Below are 27,299 nucleotides of genomic sequence, written 5' to 3'. Positions count from 1 at the left end.
GTAGATGCTGCACAAGCAAGGTGTTGTGCTGTTTCCAGTAAGTTTTTGACAAGTATTTAATATCCCACTCTTTGCAAAAGATAGGAATTTGGGACTTTTTTGTTTGCGGGGGGATTTTTCCCCTAAGTAAGCTTGGATCAGGACATCCTTCAGGTGAAATGGATGGGAAAAAATGTTTGCATGTAGTTAGTATTACATTTAAGGGGCATTTTTTTAAAGCAAGTAAACAATCTGGAATAAAGAGGTTAAGAATAGAAAGAACCATGTGAAATTACCATTTATTTACCTGAGATGCAAAAACCAATCTAAAGATTATATTTTAACTAAAGGAAACAAATCTTTGAGGGAGGGATTTCAGACCAGTTGGATGAATAACACATTTAAAAACTGTACTGTAAGTAGGTTGAGAAATCAAACAGCATAATGTTGTGGAAAAATGACAACTCAGAAACTGTAAGGGTGTAATAGTATTTCCAGAGATTAAACACAGAGGTAAGGTCTGGCTACAAAGAAAAAAAATAAGTTCTAACTCAGCTGCTGAAGATGAGGATGGTAAAACATGTGGAGTGGATGAAGAGATTAAAATTTGGTCAGGCTCGAAGATCAAAGCTGATATTTTATCTTGAAGACCTTAGTGGTGTTACACATACGTTGAACATACAAGTAAAGCAAGAATATACAATGGCAGTGAACATAGGAAAATTATGTCCAAGGTGGGGAAGTCCTTTACAAGCTTCATGTACTTAGTTGTGGGTAATTACCAGCTGAGATTGACTGGAAAAGAGATTATTCTGAGGCTGATAAGTAAAGTAATAAAAGCCCTACTGTGATCATTTCAAATTAGCCTGATATTCTTATCCCATTATTGTACTGCTTAATCTCAGAGCAGACATTGGAGTGTGAGATGGAGAAAATGCATTGCAGTTTCTAGAGCTGTCTTTTCCTGCATTAATGTGGCAATAGTGTAGTCTTTGCTCATGATATAAAATTCCATCAGAACTATCTGGTTTTGTTGTGTCCAGACTGGATTAACTTGTCTCTGTATTGTGTTTCTTGACTTTAGAACTCATTGCTGTGACAGTTTAAGCCTTGGGAAGAGGGTGTGTTACATGGTGGGAGAGTAAGCTGTTAACCTTTAAAAATGTTGCCTGTGGAAGAACTCAGATCATTTAGAATTGTGAGTCTAAATGATTCACAATTTCTAAATAATTATTATTTTAATAATATTATTAAAATAATTATTATTCAAAATCTATTTCTATGTAAAAACTTACAAGGCAGGAATCTGTGTCTTGAGTTAAACTAAGTCACAAAAGTCTTACATCTGACTGTGTTGCAAGTATTCTGTATTTACATACTTTTTTATTGCATCTTATATATTGAAGGTTATTAATGAAAAAGTCTGCTCACTTGATAGTGCACACTTGTTGAATTTATTGATTTATTGTTCTGTGATCTCATATCTGTTAGATATGAGCTGTGCAATAATGGTAGAATTCTCATTTTCTTGCAATTATACAGCCCAAATTTTATTATTGAGAAACACAGAATTCAAAATTTGAGTAACTTATTTTCTATACTTCAATAGTAGGCAGAACTGTCAGAGCTTATTTTTTCAGTGTATTAAAGAGTGTATTAACCACAGATTTTTAGGACTTGTAAATTGCTCTTTACTCTTCTTAAGGAATGTATAATATTCATAAGTTCTACCTTCATCTTCAGTTTTGTTAGGACTCTGAAAGGAGTACAGTACTGGTTTTGGGAAGGGAGAGAATTCTGCTTGTTAACAATCATACTCTCTTCTAACACATCACTTACAATTGGCTTTTCTGCTTGAGAAGTGTAGAAAAGGTATACCCACACATTTTAAAATAAAATACATTCTTCTGAAAAAATGTTTTTCTTTGTATTTCAGTTTTTCTGTTGGAACAATAGAGATGAGAAAAGGGGGAGGAAAAAAATTCTAAAACCCCCCCAAAACCATTTTGATTCACTTAAAATATTTCTTGCCTTTCATTCCTGTGCTCCTCAAAAAAAAAATATTTAGGAGTTTCCTGGTTTTCTAAGGCTTAGAGCAATTACTGGCTTTAAATTTTTCAACTGTATTTTACTACATTGTTTGGTCTCATAAAATGGGTACCCAAGGAATTGGACATTTTTTTGGTTTAATTTTTGTTGCAACAGAGTATAGAAAGATGTGCTTCTGCATTGCATTAGAACTTTTTAGCAGAACTAAAACAGAGAGATGTAATGTATTATATAGCTTGTATTCAAATAACTTCTAAAATTAAATAATATTACTTTAAAAGTTTTATTTTAATCTAACTCTTTTGGTTTGCCTGAAACTGTGTAAAGGAATGCAATTTTATTAGTGTGTCATTTCCTTACTACAAATACATTTCAGCCATTTGCTTGGCATAGGTTTCTAGATAAGCTGTAGGAAGTGGCCTCTGGAGATAATTTTATGAAAAATAATGTGAATAAGATGAAATATGTTAAATATTAGTATTTAAAATTAGGAGGTTAAGCATCAATTTAGAGCCTAAATTATTACTGCATGTTGTGATTTCTTTTCTTATTAAAAGAATGAAGCCACTTAGTAAATCCCATTAACGTCAATAATGGTTACAAGATGCTTAGCAGTTTGAATCACAGAATTGATTTTATGCAGCTGTCAGTTGCATTATTGATATCAACAGTTGGGTTTAGAAAGAGAGAGAAAGAAGTGATCCTATAAATTTTTTCCTTTTGCTTGGGAATCTTTGCATTCATTTTCAGGAAGCTGAGAAAATTCTGACCTGTGTAGCACCATGTGTAAGTCTTTGAGTTATTCAAGAGACTTTGATAGGTGAATCATGTGAACACAAGTAATTTAATATTTCCTTATTTATATGCTGTCCTTAAATTTGCTACTTGGTGGTGACAGGCATTTGAAGAGAGTTTCTCCCTTACCTTAAAATTTCTAATCACCTTTCTGGCTATAGCCTCCTTTAATATTGTGGGGGTTTTTGCTATTGAATTTTGATTTAAATAACTTCATAGTGGATTTTCAGAGAAAAAATTAATGGTGCAGTTTTTCTCTGTGAAAATTAACATTCTCTTTCAAAGGGCTTCAGAAGAAAATATTTCAACAATCCAAAGCTCCACCAAAAGAAAGAAAATAGCCTGAATTGAATTGTATGCCAAGTCACAATAGTTTATTCTGTATTAGAACTGTTTCCAAAACCATGGTCCACTTTAATATGTTTGTCTTTCTCTTTTAAATAAGAAATGTCATGCCTAAAGCACATCAATTCTGTCTTAGGGGAAAACTAGCTTAAGGACTGAAATGCATTAGGCAGAGTCACTACAATAGTTGATGCCATTTGACTCTGCAAGGGTTTACTTGGGATTTTAGATTTTATTCTTATTCTTGGTATTGATTATAGTTGATTATAATTTCTCCAATATGTCAAAAATGCCTAGAATTCTGAATACTTTGAATTTATGGGGGGTTTAGGTTGATTAAATCTGAGTAAATACTAAATCAGGATATACTTTGCATTTGCAGGCACTTGCAGACCAGTTTGAAAATACAAATACATCGGTGTCTGAACGCATGAAGATTTTCTACTGTTGTCAGGTGCCTCCACATTGGGCCATACAGGTGTGAAACAATCCCATTTCAATCTTTACTTAAGAGTCTGTGGTGGTTATTTTTGTTGCTGCATCACTCCAAAGTCAAGTGAGTGTGATGTGACCTTGAGTTGAAACTCTGTAGAAACAAAGACATAACCGAACATACACCAGGTATTTCTGGAGAGAAGTCAAGTTCTACAGTGCTCTGCTTTCAGATGTCTTCTTCTGACATGCACATGAGTAATTGCTTTTTACTGCAATTCTTCTTTACTGTCCTTTTTCCTCCAGTACAAAGTAGACTAGAACTTGCAAACTTCAAACATATCTCCTATTAAAATAAACTTGCCACTGTGTTACCTTTTATTACTGGTTTATTTATGCTACTGTTACTGCATCTTTCTTATCTTTTAAAGTTCACTTTGGGAAGTTGATCGTGGTGAAATCAGCCAGGTTGGGAGTCAATAGTACACTGAAGAACTTGAGCTGAGAAAGCTTTTCTTTTGAGATATTCCTCTCTTTTACTGGTACTGACAGGATTTTTTTATACCCATAACTACACTGTTCATCATCATTTTCTAGAAGAGAAATCTACACACTAAAGTCTTATCTGGTGATTCTGTATTTAACAGACTCAAGAAAATTGTTAACATTGCATACCTCCAAAGGTATTCATGTTGGTTTACTTTTCATGGTGTTTTATTCCTTTTTGATTTCTAATCTCACTGCATGCTGTTTTAACCAATCATATCTTCTCTGAGCATTCTCAAGATTTTCTACATAACCTTTCATCAGGCACTTGCAATATAACCATCAAATATGGTTTTCATTTCCAGTTGTCAGAGTGGCATTTTCAATCCAAACCAGTTCCCTAAGCCAAAGATAGAAATGCTAAAATAGGGATTTATAATGAAAGATGACTCAGTCTTCTAGTCATAGTAATGAAGACACATTGCATATATAAATTTTACCAAATATAACTGAGCAAATTTAATTAAACATTAATGAGATTTAGTTTTAGACAATGACAAAACTTTTTTCCTAAGTGATTAATATCAAGCTGACTAAGAGGTTTTCAGAGTTTGTTACATATTTAGATCAAAGAATTGTAGCCAGATGTTAATTTTTTTTTTTTATTACTATTCTGTTACCCTCTTGTAAATCCTTAGATTTGCAACAGATACTGAACCTAAAAGAGAATTTCACGGAGTCCTTTCAGGATCCCCAAGTCCCCTGCAGAGGTGAACTGTGTGGTGCATAAGGAGCTGTCCATACACAGAATGCTCCCATTTATTTTTCAAACCTACTTGTCTTTCTGTCACACATAGTGCATGTTACCGTTACTTCAAGGGTTAAAATCTATTTGTAATTTTAATCTCCTCTAAAAATTAAAGACCAAAGATGACTTCTGAAAGTCACGAAAACATGCCATGTTTGTTTTGAATTGAAGACATTACTCATTTATTTTCATTAGTACACTGAAATAATAGCTGAATTTGAAATAACCAAGAGGCTGACTGAACTGTGAGGAAAACTCAACTAGGGAGTTGAACCTAAACTCAAATCCAATATTAGTTTGTGTAAAAACCAACACCCTTTGGCAGTGGCCGTTTGGGACAGTGATTTCTCACAGCTACTGGTCAGAATTGTATCAGAGCCTTTCTCTCCATCTTTGTTTCTCCACAGGTGCAGATTACTGTGACAAAGCATTGCTAGAAGGGGCTTTAATTCCCTTCTTTGGCCTCTGTTTCCCACTCGGCATTCCCAACATCCTGCTGCAGCTGTTCTCCCGCCACCTGGGCCTCATTTAAGGGCTGGAAATTCATCTCTGTCAGTTCATTCTTGCCATGTCCATTTCTATTTTTCATTATATTGTTAAATTGTTCAAAGCACAACAATTTTATTCAGTTGGTGGGCGTTTTTTGAGGTATATACACGGTTTGAACCTCCAACCTGAAGTTTCAGGAGAATAATTCCGTACTATCTGTCTGCTTTTTGTTCATGTCAGAAATGCCTCTAGCATCTTTTTAAACTGTAGGCATTATTTTCTACTTTCAGTTACCTGGAATTTCTTATCTTTCCAGCGCCAGCTTGCAAACTTACTCTTTGAGCTGGGATGCACCAGCTCTGCCTTACAAATATTCGAGGAGCTGGAAATGTGGGAAGATGCAGTAATCTGCTATGAAAGAGCAGGACAACATGGAAAGGTAAGAAAAATGTTTCATGTAGCTGAGATCCCATCTTGAAATAGCATCTGAAAGGTGAAGGACTCTCTGGCTTTAGCGGGCAAATCACTAATGACACTCACTTCGACAGGGATGTCTTCACAGGAAAAGCTGTTTAGGAAAAATCGACACATAAGAGCTTGTCATAACCTGTGAATGCTAAAAGAATTGACTTGGAGTAACAGCCACATGAAATGGAAGTTAATAAATAAGAAGCAACTTGAGATGCAGAGAAGATTGTGATAGTGATCCTTGAAAATATTCAAGGATAATTGAATTAACTACTATGGGTAAATAGCAGTGCGGGCATTTCACGAAAGCCGTAGCAGTCATTCATGATGGAGTCTTGAAACTTTATTAAAAATTAATATCTCTGGAGGGGATATTAATTTTCTTTCCCACTTGATTTCACACTATTAGCTGTAGTTTTTAAAAACACTTTAAATAGAGTAACATCAGTGTTTGATGTATGTAATTGCTTAATGTTAACATATTCAAATTACAGAATCAAACACTTGAGACAAGAAGTGGTGTAAGATTAAAAGACTTTACTTGTTAAGTCTTTGTTGATGTTTTCCTGAATTTCTCCATCATTTCTTTAGCAGTGTGTGTGATCAGCTCCAAAAACAATTAAAAGCCATCACCTAACTCTGCATATAAGTGACATAACTCTTTAAAATTGCTGGTAACAGGCTATATTAGCCTTCCTATTGTTGATTATTGTGCTTTTACTATTAGAGCAATGGTGGGAAGATTTTAGAAAATCATACCTGGAAGCAATGCCTACTTGTATGTAACTTTAACTGTGTTCTCTTTTAGGTGCAAACTCTCACACAGGCTATAGCAGGAACTTATGCTATCAAGCAGTGTTTTCAGAATTTATATAGATATTCAGAAATATCCAATTTCAAACAAAAATAGGGTTTTTCTTTTTTTCCCTTCCTTTCCCTCTGTTTGGTGTATGGTAGCATTAAATGTATGGATGTACGTGTGCCTTTATGATGCCACAAGCACAAATACTATGCTCCAATATAATTTAAGCTTAATGGAGATATATAATTTCAATTAATAGAAAAAATCAGAATGCCTTATACTCACATGTTTGTTTTTTTTTAATAGTCATGCACCAAAGCCTAGATTTTGTTCATTATAAACTGACAGATATGTCTTGCTGGCAAATTCTGTGCTACATTATGCATGCCTTGAGGATAGCATGCTAATATCACAATCTTCTCAGTACAGTGGAGAAATAGAGGTCAGTATTTTCCATTTCCTGGAAATGCATTCTGTCCTAGTTACATTTACAAACTGCCCTTAGGGAGTTATGAAAATGGCACTCAGAGAATAGGACAGGATATCTGACACAGGAAACTGCTTAGAAATGCTTTCGGAATGAGGGATTGTGCTGTGCTTTGAAAAAGAGAAAATGCTGTGTAAGTATGAAATAACAGAATTGCTGGAAGAAAGCTAGTTTTGGACCAAAAAAGACAGAAAATTAGAAACATGTAGCTGTGCACCAAGGGGAATGAATATCTGTGCTCTTTATTGCAAAGTGTTCAGAGTGTGAACTGCTTATATTTGCCAAAAGTGTTTTGATGATTTTAAACCTGGTAGTTATTTTTGTAGAAATGCACAATAATCTACTGGAGTAGTATGTTGGCCACTAGATGTATGTCATTAATGGGCTTAGCATATATCTGTGCAAAAGACCAAACTCTATTTAACAAACTTCTGTATGTTTTTCATTCACAAATGCTTTTATATAGGAAACCTGAATTTAAATCCTGAAAAATCGAATAAAACTGCTAAATATCAGCAGTACCAATGTGATGAGTACTTAGACATCACACTAAGTTTCCTCCTGTTTTGGAATTACCTGCTGATAAAGAAACAGAGCATGTAGATAAGGCCATGTGAAGCTCCACATTGTGCTGTTAGAAAATATGTAATTCATTTGGTTATAACAGGGCCTTGTAGCAGTACAAATTTTGCAGAGTAAGATGTCACTAACGTATAGCAAACTTTTTTGAGGATTTGTTACTTTTACTAGATATGGCTCTATATTAATTTGTTTTATAACCTGAACAAAAGTAGTAGGAACTAATATTATTACATGAGTCAACAGAAAAGTTATAGAGTGCCAAGCAATGGGCAAAATGGCACAGAACAAGGAGAAAAAAACATTATAAAACCTGAATGCACAGTGTATTGATAGTTGCTGTGGCTTTCTCACTGAAGTATTCTACTCATTGTATCCCTTTAACAGACTTGTTGCAAAAGGAGACATTTCCATTTGTGTAGTGAGAGCTGGTGTTAAAAAGTGCCTCTCTCCCTTCTTCTAACTGTGAGAAGTACCCAAAGGTCTCAACGGTATTATTAACCTTGGACAACTCTGTCTAAGGTGTAAGAGGTCTCTTCCACCTAACAATGATACTATTTCCCTGCTAAAAGAAAAAGAAGGGGTGAACCAGAGATGTGACTTTTCAGTTCTTCCACTTGAAGTAAGGCCTTTCTCCATTGCAAGACATGGTAACTGCTGTAACATGGTAGCTACTGACCTTTGATAGATGAGTGAGATCTGCCATTTGGCATCAGATGGATATTCCATCTTAAAACAGCCTGTTTTCAGCCCTATCTCCATTCCATCATCTCATGAGAGTATGCAGAGTCTGGTTTTAGACCAACATATCCCAGCAAACCATGTTCTACAGGGTTATTTTTCTTGTCTTGCATGATACAGATACCTCAAAATGTTTGAGTGAGGAAACACAATGATGGCAAGATCTCAAAAGCCCACCTTTAAAGTCAGGTATGGCTTCCCAGATGTGAAGCAGTACTACACTGATTAGTGCATGATCTCATTCAAGAACTTGAATAATTTCCACTATATATAGTAACAGTCACAGAAGGCAGGTAAGCATTCCTATATGTGGTTACAAAGCTAAGAAAGAGGAGTCAATGTGTCGCCCAGGGTCTTGCATGAAATTACAGGGAAGGTGAAATGAAAACCAAAGAGCTTTCCTCTTCTCTCACTGCCTTTTTCCATGCTCTTCTGTTCTGCTTCTTCATGCTCCTTCTCTGTTGCCAAGCAAATTATGTGCAAGCAGAAAATTTTTTTTTTGGAAGTACTTTGAACTAGCAAAGGAATTAATTGTAAAATAGTAGATCTGCTAGATCAGTGAAAAGTGAGGATAATAGGGTCTTTTAGGAAATATATAAAATTAAAATATGGGAATGCATGAATGGGATGGCAAGTAGAAGTTTAGGGTTGGGAAGCCAGATGCAGGATGAATCATGAACTTGGTGTGCATTAGTCTGCATAGTGAGAAATGAAAAGGCACCACCTCTTGTTTAAACTAGGCCCCTCTTTGCTGATTGGACATTTTTGTGAAGCACTGCCTGTTTAATTCCCATACCACTCAGAGAAGTTTAGAAGACAAGATAAGAGCCTAAATCTTTCTACTGACTTGTGAGATTAGTATTGAATTCTATCCACTCTGGTGCAGACTGTCCTGTGAAAAACCAGTGTTGTTATAAATGCACCTGATTCAGTCAGTAAGGATTATACAGCTCCTTTAAAAAAAAAGTTATATTTTAATTGATAATTTCTATATCATATCTTTCTAAATTTAGTTATAACTTAGATATAAATATGCTTATTAATAGTTAGTATCCCTTTAAGGAGTAGGAATAAATCTCTAGTGGCTGTATTTCTTTTGCTTATATTGCATGCACTGTGTGAAAGATATTTTTTTAAAATATTTGTTATTAAGGAAAGATTTGTTTTTGCAGAAGCAGGGCTCTTAGCAAAGATTAAATGTGATTTTTTGAAAACACTTTACCACAAAGTTAGGAGAAAGGATTTTTCTCTTTCTTTCTTTTTTCCACCCCCACAAAATCCTAGGCAAAATGAGAAATCCAGTTTTAGAGTATTATCTGGTTTTGTAGAACGCAAATATTTTGATAACACAGGGGTTTTCTTTTAGTTTGATCTTTGTACTAGCCTTTAAAGATTTAAGTAATAAAAATGTTTGCAACACGCCAGAGAGGTGATCAGATAGCTAATCAGATGAAGAAAAAAATCAGACTTCTGCTTATTTAATTCTCTGTTTTATCTGTGTGCTGAAGTATTTATGTTGGCAATGAATTCTTGTAAGCTTAGACCAGAACATGACGTTTTTATGCTCTTAAATGTGAAACACCATTAGTGAGTGGTTGTCTTTCCAGTCTAGGCATTGCCACATGATAGCAATCTGAGCTTGGGAGTGCCCTGCAGAGGAAGTGGTGAAGATGCAGCTTTCTGTGCACTTTTCACCTCGGATCTCCTTATACAACAACATTTCAATCTTGTTTCTCAATGTGAATGGGAAAAAAACCCACCTTATCTTTTGGTGTCTAATGTGGTTACTGCAAAAAATCAGCTCTCTTTCTCTAAAACAGAAAAATCTTCTGTAATGTCTGTTATTAATACGTTATAGCAACTAATGGAGGCAGTTAAGAGGAAGTAAACTGCACTTTAACCATATCTCTGGAAGCCAGGCTGAATGGGGCTTTGATTAACCTGGTCTCATGGAAAGTGGCCCTGCTCATGGCAAGGGGGCTGGAATTAGATGATACACAAATTCCCTTCCAAACTAAACCACTCTAGGATTCTGTAAGTACAGTCTTCTAGCTAGGCAAGATTTTTCTAGTGCTTTGGCTGGGCTAATTCTAAATGTTAAATAATGGTTTCCTTGGCTTTTTTTAGAGAGCTGCTTCACAGGCACTTAAAACCACTTGCGATCACGTTGTTTTCCTAATAATTTGCCACCAATTTTCTTCTTAATGGGATTCTATTTTTGCAAATTTTACTATTCTTCTAGAAATCTAAACTCTTCTTCACACTTGTGCACTTCAAATATTTGTAGACTTTACCGTTACTTTACAAAAATAATAGCAAGAATGAGATGCTAAAATTGCTGTGCATTAGATATTTCAAAACAAGGTAAACCAAGCATTTTTCTAAAGATGGTTTTCATATAGGTTTGATGAAGTTAACTGATAGGAGTAAAAAACTTTGCTTCTCTAAAGATCAACTGATGGTCAAAGAAAGCAATTCTTATGCAAGAAAAGCAGTCATAATTTAGATGCAGAGATGATATCAGGTTTCCTTTTAGGTAAGGGAGCTATGATAGAAGAATGACTGGAGTTACAATGTTGAACTTTAATTCTGTGGCAGGCAGTATTGTATCTTCCTTGGTTTAGATGGTTCAAGTAGATCTTTTCTAAGAGAAAAATTACACTGATGTGAATTGTGTATGTTACATTTTTGCAGTGGGGGACTGAGGTAACAGTTCCGTCTGAACAACAGATCATCTGTCCAGTGCATTTATCTTTTCAAAAAGCCACAGAAAACAGACTGTCTCTTGCTTAAAAGTGAAACAATAATTTTATTGTTAGAGCAAAGATAGTGGCCCTGAGAAAAATAGCTTTTGAAAGTTTGTGACAGCCCGTAATAGACGTTTGAAAGACACAGCCTGTGTCTTCTTTTTTATAAAGCTATATATATTTCAAATATATTTTATTTCAAACATTTAGATAAATTTACAAATTTACAATTTCTGCATCTTAAATAAAGGCATGGCATTTCCACAACTGACAGTATGAAAGTCAACGTGAGACAGAATAGAATGGAAATCATTGTTTTCAGAAAAGAGCAATTAGAGAAAAGGGAAGGAGAGTCGTTGCAGGAGTACTTACTAGGACATGTAAAAAAATTATAAACTTCTAGAATTGCAGATGCCTTGATGGTGCTGATACTGCATTGCTGTGAATTAGATGTAGGTTTGATGTCCAGGACTGATATTTGTTCTTGGGACAGAATGCATACTTAAGATGTAAAGGAAGGAGTAAGCTCTTTCTTGTTTTTATGGTTTAATTTTCCTTGGTGTATTAAACCAAAAGCCACCATATCATGTTAAAGTATTTTTTAAACATCAGTTTGGAACCAGATTCTTTCTGGAGTTTATCTTTGGTGCTGTGTTGGATGAAGATACAGTTTCCTCACTAGCCCTACTTCTTAAGCTTGAGCTAATGATTGCAAGGTTCTAAAGCAGTATTTGTTCAGGTAGGTAATTAGCTGAAAATAAATGGTCTCATTCTGTGTTGATTTCTCTTTGCTCTTTAACAGGCAGAAGAAATACTCAGGCGGGAGTTAGAGAAGAAGGAAACCCCAGGATTATATTGTTTGCTTGGTGATGTTCTTAAAGACCACCAGTATTATGACAAGGCCTGGGAGCTTTCCAGGCACCGCAGCGCCCGCGCCCAGCGCTCCAAAGGCCTCCTGCATCTCCGCAACCGGGAATTCAGGGAATGTGTGGAGTGCTTTGAACGTTCAGTACAGATCAACCCTATGCAGGTGGGGAAATTGTGCACATACAGCTTTGGTTTTGATTTGGATGTTCAGTTTTGAGTGATGACACTTCTTTAAAAGACAGTTCTGGGCACAGTTACCAAAATTAGAGTTCGTTACTATTCTTAGCAAAATTTTCACCATGTACTTGGAAGACTGGCTAAAAATGGTAGTATGAAATGAAGACATCCTTTTGCATCCAGGTCTTTGCATGCAGATAAATCTTTGCCTGTAGAACTCTTTCAAATAAATTTCAAAGAGATGAAGCCACTGCAAATTAATAATTACCATGAAATAAATTATGAACAAGTTATAAAGCAAAACAGTTACAAGAGGAATGCGGATTTTAACGAAAATTTCCCTTTCGCCCTATCTGAGTGTGCCATGGCTTTGAGTTACAAATTCTCATCTCTGTATTTCACAGAAATGTTTTTCGAATGTTCTGGTCTGTCATGTTCTGGAGTCACTGAGAAGCAAGCACTGTGTTATGCTTGTGATGACAGTAGCTTCTAGTACAACAATGCATTAAAATTGAAATCACAGTGGAAAGAGTTCTCTTGATGAGGCTGGTTTCCCTTGCTGATCTTTGCAAGCTATTCTGCAGACAAGTTTTGTAATCTTGTTTCAGTTTCTCAACCCCTACATCCCATCCCAACAAGGTTCACCCTGTGGAAGGTCTTCAGAAGTTAAAACAGCTTTGTGGTTGTTTATGTATATAAATTGCGCTCCTCATAGCCATTTCTAGGTCCATGCAAAAGCAGAATATTCCTCCTTCTGTTCTTTGCCCCTCAAAGAACACTGCTGAAGCTGCTGTTTTAAGTACCATGTGACTAACTGGACTTTTCCTTTAGAAAAATTTTAAATGCCTTCAGCCTTTCAAGTAATTTTCATGAAGCTGTTTTTGTATTTCGCTGACGTATTTTATTCCAATAAATCAGAGTCCTAGTCTTATTCAAATGAGCTCCAGATAACTTATAAACATCTTTGAAATGGAAAATAAAATGACCAAAAATGCCAGCAAAATATATATTACTCAGATAGGAATTTTATTTAAATCAAGAGAACTTCCAGATAATAAAGGGCTTCAGGATATGGCCTACAGGCCTCAAAACTGAGAAATATTCTGCTGAAATGCTTTTTTATTTTGTATCCTTTCCAAAGGAAGTTTAGAATGAAAGGAAATCCAAGAAAAATAGGCCAGTCCATATAGGAAAGTGAACATTTCCTCCTCTTGTTGCTTAGGAAGCTCTTTTTAAGATTCAGTTGAATTGTTTCAAACAAACAGATTGAGCAGCTAGATAGTGCAGACTGACATAACTGTCTCTTAAATTCTGTCTGTATTCTGTGACTACAGAAATGAATTGTTTCCTTTTCTAGGGCATCTTGTGGGTCAAAAGCAGAGTGGAAATTGATTCTAAATGCAAGAACTTTACCACAAGGAAAAAAATAATTAATAACTTATTAATTTGTTCACAGAATTGTGAAAAATTTTTCAGGGAAACAGACTCCCTGTTACAAAGAAATAGTAAATTTTTTGTGGTTTTAGAAACCTTTCTGAAGGAAGAGATATTTAGACTGCATTAAGTGATTCCCCAAAATATGTAATGGATAAAATCATTCTCTCTCAACCTTCCTGTAATCTTGTGTACTTTTTAGTCAGCCAGTCAAGTGTGGTTGAGATCTTTGAGGTAGGTGTTTGCTATATAAGCCAATCACTCTGTCAGTCTTTGGGCAATCCACAAAGAAATGAAAGCCTTGCTGTTCAAATATGCCTGAAACTTGTGTTCATTAGCACTGCTGCTCACAGAATTGCTTGTTCTAGTTCACGACTGTGGGTGACAGACACATTCCTCTTGTCCTTTCACTATGAGCATCTTGCAAGGCTTGACAAACAATTCCAGAGGTCAAAGAGCTCACAGAGTCAGTTCTCCAGTGGTGAAAGCCTGCGCAGTTCAGACGTGAGACTGTGCTACTGTTGCTATTAGATTCATAAGACATGCAGTGACTGTTTTTCCTCTCAGGCTTTACAGAACCACTGTTTGACTTGTATCCTGAGCTATAAAGTTGGAGCTAACCTTCAATTTCATACTTGATTGCTCCAGTTTCTGCCCCTACTTTACCTGTCCAGAAGTTAATGACCTAAAAGGAATATAGAAGGGAGTTAATGAGATAACAGCCATGTGGGAGTGCTGGTGGACAAAAGAGCCTTAAAAAATTAGATTGACTATATGGTTATTTACTATTAGGATTGCCCTCTGAAATTTGAGAAACACAGTTTTCTCTTCATGTGGAATTTTTTCCTTGATTGATGAGTTTATGAATCATGAAAGTGACAGGTTGACAACGCTGAGAAGTAGGTTTTTATGTTTGCCCAGCCCAGATGTAGTTGCTAATTCTATATCTTCACCTATTTATCCATATGCTCCAGAGATGGGCCATCCACTTGCACCCCTCATAAGCAAAAGGATATCTTTATTGTCAAGTTTGTTCTGTTCTTTTCTCAGTATCATGAAGATTAGATTGCCCACCAGGCTCTGACAAGGATCAATGTCATGTGTTTTTGTATTCTGGGATCTAAGCTCTGAAGCAGATTAACTATAAATTTTATAGCAGTTAAGTCAGGAGTTGAGTTTTAGAGACAGGAAAATGAGTTTAAAGTGGAGAGAACTGTAAGAATGTTTGCTACACTTTACAGTTAGTCTGTAGAGGTAAAAGCTGCTTGTGTATGAGCCAACAGTGTTATCCTCAACCCTGTAAAATCCCTGATTTAAAAAAAAAATTAAGGTAATGTTTTTGTGTTTTATATTTATTATGATTTCCTAAGGAGAATCTGAATTATCAGAGTTAGTTGCTTCAGAACTAGTACCCAAAACACAAGAGAATATAAACATTAAACAGGCACTCAAGAAGTAATATGGTGTTGTGCAATATGGAGTTACTGTAACCTGTTTTTCCATCTTCCTCTTCACCACCTTTTTCTCTCTTGAAAAACTTCCTAAGAAAAACTGGGGGGTTTTTTGACCTTGGCTTATAGAATGGAGAAATGGCTGAATTTATTGCAGTAGAGTAGTAGTACCTGGATTGATTTTGCAACACCTTACAAAATGTCCTGTTTTGTTTTGACTGCATGCATTTAAAAAGCATGATGCTGTCAGAAAATATTCTGTTAATGTACTTAGGGTTTAATCATTTTCTGAATTATGAAACTTTTATAAAAGGTAATACTGGTTAGCTTGCAACTCTTTGAGAATTAACTATGTGGTAAATCAGGAACTTGCTGTTGTAGAGCTATGAAAATGTGTTTTGCTGTAATTTATGCCATTATCTGGTACTATGTAGAGTAGAACAGACTATTTCAATTGGAAGGGACCTACAATGATCACCTGGTCCAACTGCTGACCAGTTCAGGGCCGACCAAGTTAAAACTCATTTTTAAGGGCATTGACCCACATGCCTATTAAACACTTGACAGCCTTGGGGCATCAACCACCTCTAGGAAGATTTGTTCCAGTGTCTAACTGCCCTCTAGGTAAAGAAATGCTTTCTAATGTCCAGACCAAACCTCCCCTGGTGCAGCTTTGTACCATTCCCATACATCATACTGCTGCACAGCAGTTCTGTGTGAGCAGTGAGCCCTGGCAGCCAAGAGGGCAGTGAATCCTAGGATGCATCAAACACAGCTCAACCAGCAGGTCAAAAGGAGGGATTATTCTGCTGTCTGCAGTTCTCACCTTGAGCACTGTGTGCAGTTCTGGGTCCCACAATTTCAGAAAGATGTGAAGGTCCTTGAAAGCATCCAAATGAGGTCTGCAAAGCTGGAAAAAGGGCTGACTGGAAGGAACATCCTGAGAGGAGCGGGCTTGTCTGATTTGGAGAAAGGGAAGTTGAGACATGACCTCATTGCTCTCTACAGCTCCCTGAGAAGGGGGAATGGAGAAGGGAGGTGCTGAGCTCTCCTCCCTGGCTGAATCTTAATTGATGAGAGGTATTTGGTTGTAACAACTAAAGACTTGAAATGCAAGATTACTGAACTGGTAAATTCCATTCTTTCTGCAAGGCGTTATTTAAGTACATTTCTATCTCTAAACATTGTAATAGAAACTTGAGAAGGTTATCAAGAGAAGGAACTGTAATTTTGAACTGTTCTGTTCAGTCATTTGAGATGTATTTTGTAAAATGTGATTACCTTGAAAAACATTTCCTAGTGTATCATTTGACTTAATTGTAATAGTATAAAGTGAATGTGGGTTTTTCACAAATGAAAGCAAAATATGCAAACCCCTAAATAACTATCCCTTTGTTCTGTAAATGAAAATGGACTGTTAAAGAGCACTTCACAAATGGTCAAGTGGTCTTCATGCAGTCAACACCTTTGCTTATCCATATTTATTAAAACTTTGAACCTAGTTTTTCCTCTATTTTTTCCAGTACAATACTATCATAGCTGAAGATAGGTAAAAGTCAACAAGAGTTGTGTGTTCTCCCAGGGCAAATTATTTCTTTTGTACTGAAATACCCATGTATGTAGGTAACCATGAATTTTTTCTCTCCAGCTAGGTGTATGGTTTTCCTTGGGCTGTGCATACATTGCTTTAGAAGGCTACGAAGGTGCTGCCAAAGCATTTCAGCGCTGTGTCACATTGGAACCAGATGTATGTACTTTTGAACAAACCATTCAGATGGCTTATCTAAAAGGAGCAAGGATGTTTTCATTATAAACAAACAGAGCAATAATGAAAAACTTTTTTAAACCTTAGCCCTTTGAATAAATTAAGCTTCTCATGAAGGATAGATTTTTGTCATAAGGCATCATAAAAATACTTAGCCATTACTTAACTTTGTCCAAGTATGAGTGTGTGAATGTTAAAATATATTTGAAAAATTCCTTTGTGCTTGCACACATTGCTAAAACAGACAATTGGGAATGACTAAATTGTAAGGAGACATAAAAAGAGAAAAAAACAAAAATTATATTAAAATATTTACTTCTCTAAGTAATCAAATTCTTCTGAAAAAAAGTCAAGTTTGCGTGTGGCAAGTAAATTTGTAACTGTATATTTCAGGAGCACAGGGAGAATGGAGCTCAGCCATTTTTTCAGGATGCAGGGCATGAATGTGTATAATACTGTCGTTTGAATGTGCATTGAGACAGTGAAGGTGCCAGTGGAATTACCTGGGAAATACACTGACAATACTTTTGCCAGAAGGCCTGACTGTCAGCTTGTTGCTTGCTTAGAGCTAATGCCATCTGCTCAGTAGAAACTGTTGTTATTCATTCTTTCTTCTTGGAGAAAAGAATGAGAAAGCAATGAGAGGTGACAGAGTATTCTTTTTTCTTTATTATAAAATGCAATAACTTCCTTAGGGGGAAAAAATGTACATACAGACATCAATGGAATTCTTACTTTATATATTGATTTTTTTGTTGTTGTTCAGTGCAGTAAATTTGCTTCCAAGTAGATATTAAAACTCGGTTCACTTATCTCTCTAGGGCCTGTATTTAATTGTAATCATATGACTAAGCCAGCTGACTTCTCAATGGCTTACTTAAGTGGTGGGTTTTTAAGAGTAAAAAGTGCTGGACTGGCTCTCAGTTGGAGGCAAAACCTGTCTTTATAGGTCTGCAGATGTAGCAATGTAGTGACCATCTTCATGAATTAAGTCTCAGAAAGGTTTCTCAGCATGAGTTAAATGCTCCTTAAGCCTCAGGATAGCCTTCAGTACAGACTACATTTCATTGCAGGGCTCAGACTCTATTCTTCAAATCATTTCTAGTTGTCACTTCACTGAATTCAGTGGTGGGGCTTTACATTTGCAGCAGTGTCAGGCAAAGGGCAGGAATCATCTCTGCTCATCTCTGCTGGTTTCACCTGAGGTGTATTAGGGGACATCAGATCACTCCTGTCCAGTAACAGAGAGTGGTGCAGTTTAAGTAGCTTCCAGCTAGTGAGAAGTGATGAGCTGCTGCAAGCACTGACCTTTCCAGCCATCCCAGCTAGATTCCAGAAGAACAGGCTTGTTTATAGCTGACACTGAAGGCAAGAGCTGATTTAGTGTATTGCAACCCCAAGGCAGTTAATTGATATTTATATACCTGATTGTTGCTGATGTAGTCAAATATTTATGTATTTCAATTTTAATATAATAATTTATATTTCAATGCAGTATTTTAACTGCCATGTAGAAGGTGTGTGTCAATATGTGTGATTAGCAAAATCAGATGTTTGGCAGTAGTTTCACATGTGTATTTTTACGAAGTAAGCACAATGTAAGTGAATAAACTTTTGGTACTTTTCCTTTTATCATTCCAGAATGCTGAGGCTTGGAACAATTTATCAACTGCTTATATCAGATTAAAACAGAAGTAAGTACTTCAAAAGAATTAGAAGATATTATTTCCAAAACAAATAACTGTAGTTTCCTTTTTTTGACATGGAGTTTTTTTATTAATATAAGGCGCTTAACTCATATTTTACAATTCTTAGCTCTTCAGTTCTCTCTCTCAAGCTGGATCACTGGTAACTATTTTATTTTAGAGGAAATAATTTTATAACTTTTATACAAGTAGCAGCCTCTCTCTACACTTTTTTCTTGTTAGAAGTATTTATGATAGTGTAAGTATAACCAGTGCAAAATATTCATAATAAAGATGAATAATAAAAACTACTTTGAGCATGAAGTTAAGAAGATAGGCCCATTTCAAGCAAACAATAGATTCTGACCTATGTAATTTCATAGGATGTTTTCCTCAGTAGATTTAAGGGAAAACTTTACAGTTTGGTTTTAATATACAAAAGGAGATGGTATTCTGCACACATGCTAGCTGGCTTATTCTTCTCCCTCAAAACTAATGATTCATGCAAGAAGCTTTGACCTAAGTGGACTGCCACTCTTATTTTGGGTTTTTTATTTCAATGCAATGTAATAAAAGTTTACATGGAAGAATTTGATGTTTAAGAATTTTCACATTATAACTTGTTAGCAAGGAATGAAAACAAAAGAATAAGATAAATTATTTTTAAAAACCTTACTTGAAATCAAACTATAAATCAATTTATATGGTTACGTAGTCAGGAGGCAAAGTAACAAAAGAGAGAAAGAATAGTAAGCTTGCATTAAAGTGTAAATTTATAAGCATACATAGGAAAAGTGAGAAGTAATATGGATTTAGGAGATAGATGTCAGTGGGAGCAGGAGGGAGAAGAAAATGAAGTGTTAGAATAACTACACTAGGCTAAAAAGTAAGAGAAAGCAAGAGCTTGTTTTAACTTTTGTCTTCAGCAGTGCCTTGGGTATGTGCAATCCATGTGGTAGTTGCTTCTTCTTTTCCACACAATTCAAAATGTCAGATGCTCAGTGTAGTGGTTTATGCTTATTTCATAAAAGTATCTTTAATCAAAATAATTTTCTGTCTCAATCTGCTACAAGGCTGAGAAACTGCTGAGTGATTAAATTCAGCTTACTGGTTTAATTTTATTATTCTTAATCTAGTCTTGTGATCTAATATGCTAAGCATATACAAAACTTGTAACCTATTTGATATGGTAGCAAAGGTAATAAATGAGGGCATGTTACTGAGCTTTTTTTCCCACAGAAATCATGTGAGATAGGACTCAATGTACAGTAAATTTTAAGTGAGTTTTACGTATTGATAGGTGAGTGTTGCCTGTACTTGCTGTGGAATAGAAACTCCTTTGATTATTTGTGTAGTCACTTATAGGTCAAGACTGTGTGTGAGCTAGTTTAACTCTCTCTCAAAACAGAGAATAGCTATAGGAGTACACTTAAATAATTTTTGTGGGGGTACATAAATTCTTATTTGTCAAGCCTGCCAGAAGAAAGAAAAGACTAAGTGGAGTGAGGATTTAAAAAGAAAGAAAACAAAAGTAAGAAATTTAAGTTTATAGCTTTCTTTCACTCCATCAAAAAACCCCAGCTTTACTCCAAACAGGCTTTTAATTCAGGCCCACTCATAGATTGTGAATTTGGCCAAGGCTTGGCAGAGTCTCACACAACAGGCAAATATAACATAAGTACATTTTTTTTTGAAAAGTGTATGCAAGCAACTTACTAACACCCAAAGGACAGGGGTCTTGTTGATTTTTGGGGTTGTTTGCTTTTTAAGACTCCACAAGTTTTGTGTATTCTGAATTTCCTCCAGAAAAATTAATTGTGATGAAAACAGACTCCGTGCTTTGGTTTACCAGAAAAACTACTCTGTGTGCCAGGAGGTCTTTGAAATCTAGGTCTCACATTTCTCAGAATAAACTGGGACTGGCCCTCTGTCCTTTGTATGCAAGATTCCTGGTTTCCAAGACCAGATAATGCATTTGTACTGCCTACACTTTCCTGTCTGGGTATGAATTTACTTAACTGGTTAAAGATACTCTATCATTATGTGATTGGTTAAATACACAGGGGATTTGTTTTGAGAATCTAGAGGATTTTATTACGTAGCAAGTGTGATGATTTGTGGAATACTATTTCCATCCCATCCCTTTGGTATCTTGACTACATTTCACATTTCTACCTTACTGGCATCTGCCCTCCTGATAGCTTACTAATTTTCAGGAAGGTAGGGGAGATGATACAGACTAACCTAACCCTACAGATGGTGGAGAGCAGTTGCAGAAACAAGACATGAGTCAGGCAGAGCACCTTCCAGCCTGTCAGAGAGCTGTGGCAAATCCCAACTTCCATTGTAGCAAAATCCACAGAAGGAACAGGACTGTTTTTTAAATCTTTTCTAATTTAATCTAGTAAAATTGGGGTCTGAAATCTCTTAGTGAGATTGCTAACAGTGGACGAAACTCAACTCTTAGCACATTTATTCATCAGCATCACATCTATGAATATATCAGAAGAGAGAGAAAAGGTGAGTGGACAGGGGAAGATCCTGCATGTGAACTGTTCTCCTTAAATAATTTTGCTCTGTCAGTTCACTCTCTTTGTGTGTATTTGATAACTCTTAATATCATGGCCTTAGATTGGCAGTTATTTACGTTTTTCCCTGACCAAGTTATTTCAAATTTCTAATGGCCTGATCAACTACTTAGAGATTACATTTTCTTGCCTTGTGTTTACACTCTCTTGGACCCTCTTTTTGAAACTCAACCAACAATTTCTTTGGGCTTGCTTTCTTTAGAGAAATCACTTTTAACAACTTAGTCAAGCAATATAGAGCAAGTGAACTGCATATTTGGATAACAGGTCATCTTTATATGGTATTTATTAAAAAGAGATCTATTGTTATGCCTTACCAAAGAAGACTTTTCTACCAGCTTAGGAAAGCTCCATTTCAAGTCTTAATTTAAAGGAATCCATTCCTTTGTGGTTTTTTGTGCATCATAACTGTCAAATTGAGAGTGTGACTGTCCAACTTCATTTTCTTAGAAAGAAATGTATCATTCCAATTCTCTAGCAGGGTTATTTTAAAGTTTCAAATTTATTGCAACGTTTTTTTGGTATGTTTAAGGCTTTAAACAGTAAGCTCTCAAACCTCACCAGCACATGCTTCAGATGGCATGTTGTTATCTGAGGATGGCATTACTGCTCTCCTAAAGAAATGGTCAAGAGTTAACTGCAGTGGATGCATATGAAAAACTATAGTTGCTTTGGAACTTGCTGATGATTATATAGGAACTGTGCTGTCCACCTTTATTCTATAACACTTCCTCCTGTCGGTGTGGGATGGGTCAGATTGGAGCAGGACCCTAGCAGTGTTTAGGACCATTCTGACACATTTGTACTGAGCAGCACAGCATCGGGGATCAGAGGGTGTAAGTAAACCTTCCAGCTGACCTAAGGGCAAAAATGGTTGAAAATGATGGGCTTCTGTGCAATGGATATACATGTTTGCCATGTGCAAATGTTTAAAATGAATGTGATTAGAAATGTGTGATTAAATAAGTCAGTGCCACTCTGCATCTATCATTAACTCAGTGATTTTCAATTTTTTAATGTGTGTTACAACTGCAGCATGAGTAAGATTGTTTTCTCATGGTTCCAGTAAAAATTTGGAAAGGAAAATATTGACATAGATGGCAAAATTATGATACATTTTTTGTAAAAATAATAATTACAAGAGCTAAGAGAAGTTACCTAGTTCAAACTACAGAGTGTAGTGTTGTGTATGAGCTAATACAAAACAGTTTCCAAGAGACATTAAGGAATTATTAGTATTGTAAATTACAATGAATAGCTTCTGCATGGCACTATGCTCTAAATGTGATTCTTTAAATAAGCAGTTTTTTAGTTGATGCTATGCCAGCTGATTTTAGTGTAGAAATCTTCTGTAATAATTTCTGTTATTCTTTTATTATTGATTAGGATCAAAGCATTTAGAACCCTCCAAGAAGCTCTCAAGTGCAACTATGAGCACTGGCAAATATGGGAGAACTATCTTCTCACCAGTACCGACATTGGAGAGTTTTCAGAAGCAATTAAAGCTTACCACCGGCTCATGGACTTAAAAGAAAAGTACAAGGATACACAGGTGGGGAAATTTTCATATTTAGTCATCCTACATGTTCACTAATTTTTCTTCAGAGACAGAGAGATTGCTGATAGCTGTGGTGTCAGTAATGATAGTGCACGTGCCAATGAAGTTATGTAGGCAAGTGAAATAAGTTTTGGGGATTTGGACTCTAAAAATAAATATTTAAAATGAAACTGCACAAAACTGAAAACCTTTGCATCCAGATTGCATCAGACTTTGTGAAAGCACAGGCATGAACCTGGCAGTTTCAAGACCTATTTTTATATAAAATGCAGTGCATAATCCCATCTTTCCATATTGTTCCTGCATATCTTGGTGTCAGAAATAATATCAATTATTTAGTTGAAAGAAAGGGAGGCTTTTCCCATGTGTTGGAAAATACCACAAATGAGCCTTTGAAAGTGAACTGAATGCATTACGGTCATAATATTGATTCTTAATAACCAGAACAAAGAAAAATAAAAGAGGTATTTTGCTCATCTTTCTCTGTACTTCAGTTAAATTTTGTGTTTGTAAATGTAAATGCTCTGGACGAAATCCAGAGAACCTACCCTAACAGCTTCAGCTGGGAGGCTGCCTTGCCTGAAACCAAGTCCTGGTCCTAGTGAGGTTTTGCACACTCCTTGAAAATAGCAAGGTGAATCTGAAAGGCAAGCCAAAGAGTCTCTCAAGGAGAATAATAAAACACCTTCAAGAGCCTCTGCAAAATTAGCAGATCTGCTTGAAGAGCTTATGAGCTCTTAGTGAGATTGTGTAGTACCAGGGTAAGAGGAACCAGCTGCTCATGGATCCCAGAAGTATGTTTTGTTTCTTGTCCCATAAAAAGAGAAAAAGTAGCTTTCCTGGGAATTCGAGTCCAGTGATGAGGAGAGAGAGCAAATAGAATTAGTTGAAATTGTGAAGACATCTCATTTGGTCACAGTGGATGGGAAGTTAAATACTTTTTTCACATTACTTTTTAATGACAAGTTCTACCTGAGTGCAATGCTTATTACTTGTAAAGCCAGTCATGCACAGGATAACATTCTGTATTAATAAAATCTTCAGGTTTGGTGTAGCTAAACATTAAACATTAACACTAGAGAGTGTCATTGGAAAACTGTGTTATATGTGGTAAAGATTAGTGTGTTTGGCAGCTAGACTACTGTAGTACTGGTGGGGCCTGTCATGGAGCATCTTGTAGATGGTTGGCTTTTTTCAACTAATTTTTTTCTCAATTGCTACTTAAAATAGCATTTTTAGGGGTGGTCTACTGTATTATTTAAAACAGACTGACAGCTGACTAGGAGTAGAGGTTTCTACATATGTTTGCTCATTTGAGATATTTTGAGATGATACAGATTATTACTGTTATTTGTCAAATTTTATGCAATATATTTTATTAAAGGATTTGAGATATTGTTTGTATTAAATTTCTATTTTTGTTACATAACTTTTTTCATCTTGTTCTCATACAACTTTTATAACTTTTAAAGAAGTATATATGGTATCTTTCCTAAATTCTTTTTGCATCTTAATTTTAACTTTGGCTTCTGATATGTGAAGTGTTTTATGGGTTTCATTATAACTTCTAATACAGTTGCCTCAATTAGGAGGATTTTACTAGTTGCCAAGAAAAACCTCAGGGCCTGATCAGACAATTTCAGGCTTGAAACAATTATCTTTCAAGGAAGAGGAGAGTATTTCCATAACAAAACAAAAAAGCAGATAAAAATAAAAGCTTCTGCTGAAATTGTTTACAAAGTTCACCATTAATTGGTAAGTCTCCTTTTTTCCAGCTGGATTGTTTGGAATAGGGATGATCTATAACCATCTTGTGCAATTGGATTTTGACAATGTGAAATCATGAACATGAGTAAATGAAAACATACACCATTGTTTCCATTCAACATAGTATGATCTTCTCTGAGGTTATATTTACTATTTGTAGTCATCATGGATTTCAATTGATAGACTACTAAGCTACATGACATAATGGTGAGAAACTAGGTAGGAATTTAAAAAAAAATAAATATGCACAGGACTGGAAGAAACAAGCTGAGTCATGGATTCCAGTTCTTTGTGAAAACCAACTGCTTTTAGCATAGTCATTGTTGCAGAATATCCCTTGTGAGACTGAGTGTATTGATTACAGGTGTGCAATTGAATATGCAATTTGAAATGCCCTTGATTTCTGTAGCGACATCAGACTTTTTAATTTTATTTCATAATAGCATGAAGTCATATATTTATATCACTGATTTATTCTAATAATAGTAAAGCATTCAGATTCCTGTTGGTGATTTCTGTTAGGCTATTCTTGTCCTTTGTGCCAGCCTTCTGAGTACAGCACACAGATTTGGGAAATTTTTCTTCTGTGCTGCTCTAGTTATTTAACAATGCCATCCCTGTGGCAAAGGTTCTGAGATCGTGATATCATGAAGCTTGAAGATATGGATGCACAGATTCTACAGATAGAATTGGACAAGGAAGAAGTAAAGGGCTCTTTATAAATGAGCAACAATGCAGTAAAAGATTACAACAAAGGTCAGTTTCAAAAGTCTCAGTTTACTAGCATTGCGTATAAATGTTAAAAGCACACTTTCTTACCTTCCCTCCTTACTGGTTCTTAAAATTCTTCACATTTCCATGTGTCTTTTAATGTTCACAAAGCTGAGAAATATACCTGGAAAACCTTCAATATGTGTGTTATGTAACAAAATAGAAAGGCTAACTGAATTATCCGTAGTTTCCACTAGTAAATCAGTCATAAAAAATTACCCAAGGAGAAAGCCTTACCTATTATAATCATCGATTTGGTCTCTGAATTATTGGTGTGAGCTAGTAAATGTACCTGAAACATTTCTGCAATTCCTGATTGTACTAATTTCCATCACATGTGTGTTTATGGAGGCAACCAACCTTTTTTACTTGGAGTGTTGCAGTCTTGTGAATGACAAAGTTATTTTGTGGTTGGAAAAACTGTTTCGATACAGTATTTTGGAAACCATATCTTCATTATGTGCTGTCAAAGATCATGAATAGAGAAGTATGGACAAAGGTTTCCACTTTGCAATTCTGTGCTATTGAGATTCTAGCAAAGTTTTTCTGGTACCCTTTCCATCAAGTTACATCCTCATTTCAGCAGTTTGTGCTGCCAAACCATTTCTAACTAAAGGCCACAAGAGCATGTTCCAAGGGGATCTTGAAAAGCAAGGATAGGAATTAATAATTTCTGGAGATCTACTTCATTTAAGTAGCTCACTAATGACAATTGTCTTTATTATAAAATCCTTAGTTTGGAAGGGGAATAGGGAGAACTCACAGACTGCAAATTTGTCGTTTTGGATCTGTTATCTGAGGGTTCTCATCTTTCTTGAGCACTGTCAAGTTTGATTAGTATTAGTAAAGCATCTGAAAATGGTTTGACCAAGAGAATTTTTATATGAAAGGAGTTGTTTGGAGAACAATTGTGAAATGAGAGTAACTGATGAAAATTGCTGCATTTTTAAATGACTTGGTTTATTTCTAAGGTTTTGTCTCGCAGTGTCTTTGTTCAGTTTGTAGTAAACACATTATTCACAAAAGCAAAGGAGAAGGAGACATGCATGCAGATGGTGTGATGTCGTGCTAAACATGAACTCTCTGGTCATATGGAGCCCAGTTCATTAAAAGAGGCATGAAGAAAACCAACCAACCAAAAAAATCCTCTACTGCTTGTTTGGGAGCTTGGGCCAACAGAGCATTGCTGTAGTAGTTTAGTGTGTTTGGCAGTTTAAAATCTCTCAAAGATATAAATTTTAACATTTATGGCAACCTAAATTGCAACACTTTGCTACACTGCTAATACTTTTGGATGATTAGTACAATTCACTTGCAGTTTGAAATAACTTTAACAAGTGTGGACAACCAAGCATTAATGATTCATTACTGTTTAATGAACCCTTTAATCTGGGTCTTGACACTAGTTTCATTTTAACTGCTGTAGTGCCAAAGCTTACATGATGGATTACAAAAAAAGGAAATGGATTATTGTGATAGAAGTGTAAGCAAAGTCAAGACTCTGTGGGAATAGGGCTAATTTTACAGTTGCTGCATCCTACTGAATTAAGGAAACTCTTTTTTTTTCTTAATGTAAAAACAAAATAAAACTTTTTTTAAAAAACCTTTAAAACTTTTAATGATTATATATGATATTCACATGAACTAACATTTGGACTTTGAGAAACAGTTTTATTAAACTGAGGAAATTGATTGAGAAGTTGTATATCTGTGTGTGAATCCTCAGGACCAGTTCTGGTTCCTTGTCAAAAGAGAACTTAGTTTAGGGTTTTTCTTGCACCTGTGGTTTTTTTTGTTACAGTGCTTTAGTAATGGAAATACCAGCACTTGCTGGTGTTTTTCTAGTAACTCATTATAGAAGACGTGGTTAATGATGGGATTTGGTGCCTTATATTCCAAATTATGAATATAAATTGGACTATTAATAGTTGATCATATTTTCTGTTATCTTAAGTGTCTTTTAAGAGATCTTGAAGGAACTGCCAGTTTGTTGTATCATTTTATAAGGAATATGAGTGACTGCTGTGGT

The 27,299-nt window shown here is 35.6% G+C and overlaps 1 protein-coding gene across 1 annotated transcript in view; it reads left to right on the top strand.

Annotated features, from left to right (window-relative positions):
• TTC27 (tetratricopeptide repeat domain 27) overlaps positions 1-27,299 on the top strand; it is a 112,496-nt gene that overhangs the window by 76,092 nt on the left and 9,105 nt on the right. The window contains exons 11-16 of the mRNA XM_030235907.2: positions 3,551-3,646; positions 5,700-5,822; positions 12,010-12,237; positions 16,785-16,883; positions 18,543-18,595; positions 22,561-22,726. Coding sequence (XP_030091767.1) covers positions 3,551-3,646; positions 5,700-5,822; positions 12,010-12,237; positions 16,785-16,883; positions 18,543-18,595; positions 22,561-22,726 — 765 coding nt within the window. The remainder of the gene's footprint in view (positions 1-3,550; positions 3,647-5,699; positions 5,823-12,009; positions 12,238-16,784; positions 16,884-18,542; positions 18,596-22,560; positions 22,727-27,299) is intronic.

Source organism: Serinus canaria, chromosome 3 (assembly GCF_022539315.1).
Source record: "Serinus canaria isolate serCan28SL12 chromosome 3, serCan2020, whole genome shotgun sequence".
Classification (NCBI taxonomy): domain Eukaryota; kingdom Metazoa; phylum Chordata; class Aves; order Passeriformes; family Fringillidae; genus Serinus; species Serinus canaria.
This window is presented reverse-complemented; position numbering and strand designations above follow the sequence as displayed.